At 39.2% G+C, this 11,387-nt stretch overlaps 1 protein-coding gene across 1 annotated transcript in view; it reads right to left on the bottom strand.

Moving 5' to 3' along the window:
• Window positions 1–9,294: 9,294 nt before the first annotated feature.
• The window catches only part of STK38L (serine/threonine kinase 38 like), a 76,594-nt gene continuing 74,501 nt past the window's right edge, over window positions 9,295–11,387 (bottom strand). Inside the window, exons 13-14 of the mRNA XM_008060964.2 lie at window positions 10,426–10,517; window positions 9,295–10,321 (exon numbers count right to left, since the gene is read on the bottom strand). Of these exons, the coding sequence (XP_008059155.1) occupies window positions 10,194–10,321; window positions 10,426–10,517 (220 nt within the window). The 3' untranslated portion in view covers window positions 9,295–10,193. The remainder of the gene's footprint in view (window positions 10,322–10,425; window positions 10,518–11,387) is intronic.

The following is an 11,387-nucleotide window of genomic DNA, read 5'->3' as shown; positions in this document are numbered from 1 at the left end:
CGGAGTCACAGTCGGCACCGCCCCCGGCCCCTCCCGCGCGTGGCGAAACGCGGAGAGGCCGGGGAGTCTTTCTGGAAACCGGCCTATGGAGAACAGGCTTCTATGATCCTCGGAAGCTTTGTTGGCTGAGTGTTCCGAAGAGTGGACGCGTGGACCCTGGGGGGAAAGGTAAAGGATGGATGAAGATCCTTGCGCGGTGGGGTAGCAGAGGGCACGGGCTGGGGGTTGCTGGAAGAGGGACTTCCCTGCACTCTGCTCTTTTCTGCTTAGGGAAGGGCTTAGCTGCAGAGGCGAGGGTGTGTAAGACAGAGAGGGTCACTGAGGACGCTGTTTTGCCTCCTGGAACGGTTGGGTATATCCAGAAGCAAGATCTTTCAGGGATCACTTGACAGCCATACATCCTATAACGAAGTTTCTAGAACACACTGGTTTGCTCCCCTCCCACCAGTCCCTAGATGGACTCCTTGGTAACCTAGAAGGAACAGTAGAGAAAACACTAAAGCTTTGCACCAACCAGCCTAAATGTAATACTTCTTCTACAAGGACTCAATTAGTGTCTTAGCTAGTTGCTTATGGGTCCTGAGGGCAGTCCAGCACTGTACTTGAGGCCATTAGTAGAGTCTGGCTAGTGGGATTGGAAGTATGTTTCCAAGCAGAAGTTGGCATGACGGGAGAAAACTGTTGCTGTCACAGGTGGAGACTGGGACTCTATGTAACTAGAGGTAGAAATACATGCTGAAAACTCTACTGTCCTAAACAACACACACCAAGACACATCCCTAACCAAAGCCATTCTTGAAACATCTCTGTCCCAGCTTTGACATGGAACTCCACCCCAAATTCTGCCAACAGCAACTTGAGCTGGCAGCTCAGAAACAGTAATTCCACAGAGGGCTCCTTGAATGTGTTCAAACTCCGACTTTCCAGACAAGTGTACACTATTTTGAGATGTTTTATCGTGGGAGTAGAATCAATTAGACCTGGACCTGTGTTAAATCCCACCTTAATGGTGAAGCAGAATTGGGAAGACCCTGGTTAAAATGTACAATACTACTCTATACATCATCTTGCTAACAAGGCATTTTTCCCTTTATCATCTCAGTGAGCCTCACACAACCTCTTTCTTAATCCCTGTCTTATCAACAGGGAAACAGAAGAGATTGAGTCTTTTGGCCAGGATCACTCAGTGGATAATAGAAGCAAGACCATGAAGGTCAGTTCTCCTTCTTAGGAGTGCATGTCGTGGTGTCCAGTAAATTTGCCCATGAATCACTGCCATACCCATTTCTTAGAAACGATACTTCACTTTCACCAAAAGCCTGAAAGCAGAAGAGAAGAGAAATCAGAATCTAAAATACAAAAGTAGGAGGTCGGTGCAGGAGCACAGCAGCCCCACAGGATTCTGAGGGGTAAATCACTCTGATTGTTTAATGTGCGTTTCTTGTAGAGTTCAGGTTTAAATCCTACTTGCTAGTTTTTCTTTATAATCTGGAGCTTTGCTCTCTTTTCTTTCTTGTAGTGGAGACAGGGTTTCACTCTGTCCCCTAGACTGGAGTGCTGTGGCACAATCCTGGCTCTCTGCAGCCCCAACCTCCTGGGCTCAAGCAGTTCTCTGCCTCAGCCTCCCAAGGAGCTGGAACTATAGGCACATGCCATCACGCCCAGCTAATTTTTTATTTTTTGTAGAGACAGGATCTCACGTTGTTGCTCAAGCTGGTCGCAACCCCCTGGCTTCAAGCAGTCCTTCCTCCTCAGCCTCCCAAAGTGCTGGGATTACAGGCCTGAGCCACCTCGCCCAGCTTTGCTTTCTAAAACATGATTTTTTTTTTTTAAGAATATTTATCCCCATAGGATAAGGCAGAAATAGAGAGCCACACAATATCTTGTCAAATGATTAGGTCATTTCCAACCAGGGGTTTTCTCACAATTTGCTCCTTGGGAAAAATGTGAGAAAAGTGATTTGAAACACAATTTGCAGAATGCATGATACAGTCCTTCTGGTCAACACTGTTCCCCTGCCAAAAGCCCAGGGGCAGCCTTGCTCTCCAGGAATCATTACTTACCCTTGAGTGAACTTGACTTGTTCATTAATTTTGTTTCATTGCTAAGTACTCAAGAAAGGGCAGTACTGCTTTCAAGGTGGAACAAGTATTCCTTGGCCCACTTGGAATTTGGAACCCACTGCCCCACAAGCTATAAACTCCTATCCTTTTCAACTTCCTGCTGGGACTGTAACAATCTAACTTAGTTTGGGGGTTCCCTTAAGGCCATGTAGGTATTTTGTTTGGTCCAGGACAAAAAAAAACCCCAGATGTTTCAGAGTACAGTTAAAATGAAGATACTAATTCCAATGATGCAGAAAAATAACGAACTACCCATTATTGAGCTCCTACATGACTGGAGAAAAAAATACTCATTTTTAAAACAACCCTTTCTTTCTGCCCTGCTCCCAGCATTCTGTGAAGGGTGAATCCCAGGGCAGATGCTTGGATTTGCTGCGTGAGTTGAGGCGTGGAAGTGCAGTCTGGAGAAACCAGGAAGCCAAAAGTCCCCTGTGTGTCTAGAGAGATGGATAGGCCTGTGGTGGGCTTCTGGTGTGGGAAGAGATCAGCTTGAAGTTGGCCTAAGAAAGGGAGAAGTAGTATTTGGAGGAGAGGGTACTCATGAGAGAGAGGGAGAGAAGAAGGGAGGGGACAAAGGAGGTGGAAGTAGAGGCCATAGGGAGTGGAAATGTGGGATCTCTTACAAGGGTAGAGAGCTTCATGGTGTCATGCAAACTCTCTTCCATTATTTCCCTGGAAAAGAACGTCAGTAATGCCGCATTCCTTTTTAATGCTTTTGGAGTTGTATTTATGTTTTTATTAAAAGTGAAAACAGCTGGGTGTGGTGGCTCACATTTGTAGCTACTTGGGAGGCTGAGGCAGGAGGATTGCCTGAACCCAGGAATTCAAGACTGCAGTAAGCTGTGATCGTGCCACTGCACTCCAGCCTGGGTGACATAGTGAGACTCTGACTCAAAAAAGAAAAGAAAGAAAACATTTTAATATTGACCTTATGGAATGTAGGGCCACCATAAAAATGCAGACATGGAATTCATTTGTTCACAGATATTTATTGAGTGCCTACTATGTGCCAAGCACTGCTGTAAGCACTGACTTTTGTACTATACCTACTATCCATCAGTCACTTTATCTAGATGTTCTCACAATAACCCACAAGGCAGATATTATTTCCTTTTCCCCTTATCTCAGTTCCCAAAATGTGATATGTGTATGTGCAGAATTTTAGAGCCACCCCAAAGATTCTGATTTGGTAGGTTTGGGGTGAAGGAGACACACTAAATCCTTATTTCAAATAAGCACCCTAGTTGATTTGAAACAGTTGCTCTGAATGGTCTACTTCAGGAGATATTGCTTTAACTGTCAAAAATGAATTTTTGTAAGCCTATGTTGTTGCAGGGTATCGAGTAGGTATGTGGCGAGGGGGACAGTATTTCTATTAGCCAGAGGACAGAAGTAGCAATACACTGAAATTCTGAGGCAACTGCAGGGAAAAACAAACCTTGACCAAGAATGACGGAACAGTTGTGTAGACATCTCATTATATGTGGAGTTAATGCTTACAGTTATTTTTCCCAGAGGGATGATGTGTTTGTGTGTACCTAAGTGTCAGGTTGAGCTAATACTTATTTTTTCAGATTTTTTGACACTCTTAAAGCAGGCATGGTGTCCTAGGTCCTCGAAGTATTGCTTGGAATCGGAGGCTTCTTCAAGGTGTTTTTTTTACCCAAGAGGACAAAGGAGAGATGCTAGACCAAACATTGACAGTTTACCTTTCCTATTACGAGTTTCTCCCTTTGGCAGAGACTTAAAAGTCATCCTGTGTTTAGGAGTTTGCTCATGAATGTTTTACTAAAAAGGTAAAGTAATTCAGAGATTAACTTGATGGTAGTTAGCACAGCCTTGCCTGAGAAATATTTTGATTTCCATTAGTCAAAAATCATTTTCCTAATTTAGACAAAGCAATTGAGACAATAGCAAAGACCCTGACTGGGTCTTCGGAGAAACTAAGTTGATGAGGGTCCCTATTTCTGATATAGCAGCTTGAGAGGAGATGGACCAATGAAGAAAGTATCTGCTCTGATGAATAGGAGCTGGGAGGGATGACAAAAGCCCTGAAAAGATCAAGATCTGGTCCCTGAGCCATACATGCATCCTTTTTGTATGATGTCCAGAGACCTACCTCTACTCCTGTGACCCCCCAAAGGACAAGAAACCTGACTCAAGCAACCGAGCCATGGCCTAGCACAGAGGTTCTCCCAGTTAACAGATGGGTCAGGAAAGATGTTAATGACCAATCTTCAGTTCATATGTAGGCAATGATTGATCCAACAACAGAATCTAGGTGCATTGGCTTCGGGTTGGAACCTCTTTTTGATTACCTTGTAGCTTATCAATAGAACCCTAATTTGGTTTTGGTATATTGTGGCCATGAGCTTTAGGTGAGCCCGACCCAACAGCAGGGTTATGAATCTTGATTCGTTTTAAGTCAATTGCTAGTCCAAGTACTAGTTTAGGAATGGATGGATGACACAATTATGGCGAATAAGTTATGAGGGTAACCTCGCGTAGAATGCTTCTGGAAAAGGTTTTCCTTGCTCTTAAGAAGTGAGGATGCACAAGAAGTAGTTTCTCTTTTTAAGGACTTGTGTATTGTATAAGGATTTAATGCTTAGGGTTTCTGTAGCCATCTAGCCTCTAGACCAAAGACAGAGCCAACACTCAGAATGACAAAGTAAAGAAATGAAAGATGGCCTCCCACTATGTTGCCCAGACTAGTCTCAAACTCCTGGGCTCAAGCCATTCTCCCCACTCCGTTTCTAGAGTAGCTGGGACTACAGGCATGCACCACCATGCCCAGATCCCTTAACGATTTTTTTGTTTTTAGAAACGTCTTGCTCTGTTGCCCGAGCTGGAATGCAGTGGCACAATCATAGCTCAGCACAGCACTGAACTCCTGGGCTCAAGAGATCATACCACCTCAACCTCCCTAGTAGTCCCTAGCTGGGACTACAGACATACACCACCATTCCTGGCTAATTTTTAAAGTTACTTTTTGTAGAGACATCTCCCTATGTTGCCTAGGCTGTTCTGGAACTCCTGGCCTCAAATGATCCTCCCACCTCAGCCTCTCAAAGTGATGGGATTCAGGTGTCGAGCCACCCCACCGGCCCCTTGATGTTTTTGAGATGCTAAATTGACTACCCTGGAAGTTCTATGTTGTTTCTTCGTGTTATATGAGATACTCGTTTTCCTTATTTGTTTGTTGTTTTGCTTTAATAGAGACTAGGTCTCACTATGTTGCATAGGCTGGTCTCCAGCTCCTGGGCTCAATCCTCCTGCCTTGGCCTCCCAAAGTGCTGGGATTACAGGCGTGACCCACTGCGCTCTCATTTTCCTTATTGTTGAAGCCGTTTTTACTATGTCTTCTGTCACTTAGAGTCAAAAGTACACAAAGTAATACCTCTGTCACTACCAGCCTACGTATTCTTCTGAGGTCCTGGAAGTATATAAGGTAATTTGTCAATGAGACACACGCTATGATTTGGAGAAGTGGAAGAGGCACTGAACATGGGTTCAAGAGCAGTCTATTACCTGTATTCCGGGAAAGTCACAATCACTCAGCCTCATCTTCACCATCTATCAAATGCTGTTAATTATGTTTATGTAATTACAGAATAGTTGTAAAAAGCAAATGAATAATATAAGTGAAGGCATTTTGTATACAAATATAAGTTATTTTGTATCACTAGATGCTTCTGAAAGATGTATTTAGAGTCTCCAAGTTTGCTGTAATGCCCACATTTTGGCATTCAGTGTTTTTACTGAATTTTCAGTGAATCTTAAATGGCATTATTGAAAGGATGTCAGAGAACAGCTGGAGCACAATGAGGCTGAAAGGGATTCTCACTGACTCCCTCTGGGCTCAGTGGAAAAAGTATTATGATTGTCAGTGTCTTCAGAGAAACAGGAGGTAGTGGTACCTGGGCCACTTAAATGTTTATGCTATTTTGAGACGTTTTCAATTTACTGCTTTCTTGTTGGGTTTGATCAAGTGGGGTAGTTGTATATAAGCTATATACCCCGTATGTACCTAAAATTATAACTTATAGTTTGTGTTGCCAGATGTTTTTAACTATAGATATGGAGTTTGTTGTTTTTTTTTTGTTAGTGTCTCATTCATGCCCAGGCTGGAGTGCAGTGGCAGTGGAGTGGCTACCACCACCTCCACCTACTGGGCTCAAGCCATCCATCTATCTCAGCCTTCCAAGTAGCTGGAACTACAGGTGTGCATCACCACGCCTGACTAATTTTTTGATGGACTGTAGAAATGAGGTCTCACCAAGTTGCCCAGGCTGGTCTTGAACCTCCGGGCTCAGGCTGCTCTTGAACCCCTTGGGCATTCACCTCTGCCTCCCAAAGTGCTGGGATGACAGATGTAAGGCCACTGTGCCTGGCCTGAATGAAGATTTTAAATGTAAACTTCAAATATTTATTTTGTTCTTGATGTGATTTTCAAGTATAAAAAGTTATTCAGTAATTTACATTTACAAAATAGTCTTTCTTGAGTTTTAGATAATGTCTATCTCAAAACTCAAAAATAAAACCAAAAACCTCACCAACAGAAATGTTGTAAACAGTTTTTATTCTTGTCTTGCCTTTAATGAAAAAGCCCTCATGCACCAAAACATTTTTTGAAACTCAGTAACTGAACACCCAACTTGATAGCCTGATGATTATTTTCTAGACAACTGTTGGATTATATTGCTTTAAAAAAATAGCTAAGATATATTTCTGTTACTTTATTCCTTTTGAAAACAGCAATATTCCCTCATTTTTTTCATAAAAATCTAAAATATCTCTAGTAGTCTCAAGAGTCTTATATTTATATTTGTTCTAAGTGTTTCTTTCATTAAGTTTTTTTTTTCCAGAAATAAGTGCACTTCTAAAGAGAAAAATAAAATTTAAAGATGAGGGGGAAATGAACACAGTTATAGCAAAACAGTCATTTTGAATGTTCTGAATTTTAACAAAGAGAAAATGTGTTCAGTAGCCAGGGACCTCTACTGCTTAAGCGCTCAATTCATTTATTTGTAGGCCATCAAAAGATAGGTAACTGTTTCTTCTATCAGTAGCGACTAAGTAATTGATTGTCTAATGGTTTTCTACAATAAAACCAAAAATAAATGTACTTAAAAATATTTTAAGATCTAGAGAGTTACACAAAGCTATGCAGGTGTTTAAAAAACAGAAAAAGTATGCTAGCATAGAAATAAACGAAACCCTATCTTAAGCCTTAGCAACAAAGAACATTTTTAATATTTCACACTTGTTATTTTCCATTCAACTAACTAGCTTATTAAATCAGCTGTACACATATAGTCTATTCAGAAGTGCCTGATTTATAAGCAGTTCCTTATTTTCAGACAGCACAATGCTTTAATACCTCTAAAGACTTAAAGCTATATTAATAAATTAACAAAAGAAAAATAGCATAACTTGCTTTAATACAAAGGTTTTTAATAAAAAAGTCAAAGTCTACATTAAATCAGGAAATCGATAAATTTGAATTATACAAGTTTTCTATATACTTAGAAAACCCAAAACACAGTTTATAATAAAACTTTTTTAATTCAAAATAGAGTCTAATTTAAAGAAAATGTCATTATGCCCAGTTGATTAGATAGGGTTTTGTCATTTAAATTAAATGATTCACCTGAACTATGGGAAATGTATAATAGAGAAAATTCAATCTCAAGGGTACTTTGCAAATTATCTAGCTAATTTGCATTATGAATCAAATTCTTAGCTTCCAGAGGGCAGACACAGTCTTTAATTGCTTTTAGATAGGCACTTAAGAAATGCTTTTGATGAGGAGAAAACCCCAAAGATTGTGAATCACTCTATTATAAACTCCAGGGAAGAATGAGACTCTAAATCAAGTAAGCTTTCCAGAACTGCCTTTCCACTGCCAAGAAATTATAACTATTTCCAAGTTCTTTCTCACAATAAGAATAAGGAAAATCAAAACTAAAATGCTGTATTTGTATGCAATTAAAAAGTAAACTCAGGCAATTCAGTTCCTTTATATCAATCTCAGTCTCTGTGAACTTGAATTAGTGATATTTTTCTGTACTAGAATAGTTATCATACTAGAATTACAGTATGTTGCAGTTTCCTCATATCTTATTTAGCCATTATCAGGTTAGCAAAACTGTGTTTGTTTGTTGTTTAAGGGGGGGGTGTGATGTGGAGTGAAAAAAAAAAAATCTCATAAACTCCAACAGAAGTTGAAAGTTTTTTTCCTAAAAATTAAAGGCAGTTATAATTAGAAAAATTGAACTTAGTCAAATTGAAATAACCCCAGAGTTTTAATAGCTTTCTTCCTAAATACTCAGTCGCATGATGCAGACTAGAAAAATGGAGGTGAACTATTAGATAAACACACAGAAATTACTCAAAAGAAACAAATAAAAAAAGAGAAGGGAACCAGGATGGCCTTATTAAAATACTATGGAGCTACCTAGCAGCAACATTTATAAAAGCTTTTGTAGATTTGCATAATGCTTCTATGCAGTTCTTCCTCATTAGGAAGAGATTCCTACAAATAAATCACTTTAGATTTTGATCACAGATCATTTGTAATGGTTATAATTGTTGTAACTTTAAAAAATTTTATCAGTTAACAGTGAAGACAAACATTAGGCCATTTGTTGCTAAAGTATTATTCCTCAACTAGTGCTTATGAAACCAAAACCTCAGAGTTGTTTAAATTAGAATTAAAATACTGAGCTTTTTAGAAAACATTATATAATTCTTCGGGAAATACCCAAAGAATTTGATGCTGACATTATCTCCCCTTTCCTCTAATCACAGCCCCCCTGGCCTGCATGTACTTCCTTAATTCTGTCTATATTAACCACAGTGATGTAGCTAAACATGAACAATAATATGGCCTGTGAATAAGCTGACCTCCATCAAAGATCTGTCATGTCTGAATACAGCATTCCCACAGGAAGGTAAAATTCTACTCAGCTGTGAACATCCACTCTGTTCAGGATCTTTGGTACATTTGGAGCATAAGAAAATAATGGCACAATAATACAAGTACTGTCAAAGGAAAATTTTTCATCAAAAGAAATAAAAGTTAACCAGCCATGATATGTAACAACTTTCTAGAAAACCAAAGTAAATAGCTGTTTGTTCTTTACAAGTCCATTTACATGATCAGAAGTTTGACATTTAAAAAAATAGTTTAATAAAAATACACTCATTCTACAAGCAGCCTTCATGGTCATTTCTTAAATTCAACTCACCATAATCAAATTAAAATAATGCCATATCCTCTTGTTAAAAAAGAAGTCCTTTTGTCACAAGAAAAGCAACTTTACATTTTATATAATACAGTACATCTCCCTATGAGTATACAGACTACGTTTATTTGCAAAGTAAATATATTAGTGGAGTGCTTGAGTGAAGGTGTTAAACTTTCTCCTTCTTCTTATAAACTTGTCACTCCCTACTGTGGAGTCTGTGCAATAACTCAATGAAAAATTCTATTTTTTAATGAACCAGTGTATTTCTTTTTAAATTTCTTAAAACCGTTACAGAAATTGTCTTCATATATATTCTACAGATATCCAAACCAATAGAGCAAGTGTTCTAACACCAACTATGGAAGATGGCTTTTACTGATTATCTAGACCCATAAGATTTGCAGTAAAACAGCAATACTGCAGTGTCACCTACAGGTTAGCCTATGTTGCTTTAAATGATATGTGTTTCTCCTGAATTGATTAGAGGTGTTACAGTTCAAAGCCACAGCACACACAGGCAGAATGGACCTTAATACGCATGTAGGCAGTGCAGTTAGGAAGGGATGTACGTTCCTTTTATTCCAGTACCTTCGTATAATAAAGTTAACAAAAATAATAAAACATTAAAAAAAAAAAGCCAGCTGGCACTGCCAACCAATTCCTGTAGTAGTCTTAGAAATCCTAATCCTGTAGAATTTCCTCTTGTAGTCGATGAGCACCACCATCTTCAGGAGTATATCCGTGTATTGTTATCTACGCCAAGCAAGCCTGGTGATGCAGCTACCTGAGTTCTCTTGGTTATGGGCGAATGTGATCTTCATAATTTCCCAGCTTTCATGTAAGTGGGGATAGAGCCACGTTGAGTCAACCCTTCAAATCTTTTATAGGTATAATTGAGAAAAACCCAGTCTTTGGATTTGTAGTCTGGTTCTGTGGTATTTGGCACTAGGAAGATAGAAAAGTTAACCAAGAACAAAAGAATTTAATTAGTGAAATGTCATCATCTTCACAGACTTTTAAAAGTGGTAGTTACTTATAAATCATCATACCTGGTTGTAAAATATCAGATTCAGGGAAGTCATCAAAATTTGAAGTATCATCAATGCTTTTGATTTCTATAGGGATTGCTGCTGGCCTTTCCCTGTAAAAAGGTATTGAGCACCCATGGTAACTTTTCTGGAACTCTCAATTTTCCAACAAATGATTCTATTGGCAAATTCTGCATGCTGTTCTATATATATTATAAAGGCCAAGGAAATTTACTTGGATTTGAGAATAGTGAAGTAGATTTCAAAATAGCTGAGTGTAATTTTTTGTTAAAATAATTTCATTTACTTGGAATTTTTCTTTGTACCAAGACTTTCTCATGCTATTTTTTAAGTGGAAGAACAACAGCTAATAAAAGGAAAAGAAAATAATTTATTTAAAGATTTTATAATTAGCTGGGCTCAGTGGCTCAGCCTGTAATCCCGCGCCTTTGGGAGGTTGAGGTGAGTGGATTGCCTGAGCCCGCGGGTTCGAGACCCGCCTGGGCAGCGAGACCTCATCTCTACAATAAATCAAAAAATCAGCTGGGCGTGGTAGCGCATGCCTGTAATTCCGGCTACTCGGAAGACTGAGGCGGAAAGATCGCTGGAGCCCAGCAGGCGAGGCTGCGGTGGCCGGAAGCGGCCACTGCACTCTAGTGCCCTCTAGTCTGGGTGACTGAGTGAGACTCCAACTCAAAAAAAAAAAAAAAAAAGAGATTTTATAATTACATAAAGTATGTGAGCTATTGTAAAGATGATCTTTCCTAGTTGATTCAGGAATAGAATTCTAGTAGAGGATCCAGAAATCAAAAGTAATTTGGGAAAATAGGGTCACAAATGGTAAATGGGTTACATATTTGTGATGAAATCTGAATGCAAAAACTTCTCCATCATAGAAATTTTAAGAAAATTAGAGATATTTTGTTAAAAAAGGTAATGAAAATGCCAAAAATGTTTAACTATAGAAATAGTTAAGATAAGCT

Source organism: Carlito syrichta, unplaced genomic scaffold (assembly GCF_000164805.1).
Source record: "Carlito syrichta isolate Samal-C Ts95f unplaced genomic scaffold, Tarsius_syrichta-2.0.1 Scaffold93672, whole genome shotgun sequence".
Lineage (NCBI taxonomy): Eukaryota > Metazoa > Chordata > Mammalia > Primates > Tarsiidae > Carlito > Carlito syrichta.
The sequence above is the reverse complement of the archived record's forward strand: the minus strand, read 5'-3'. Positions and strand labels throughout refer to the sequence as shown.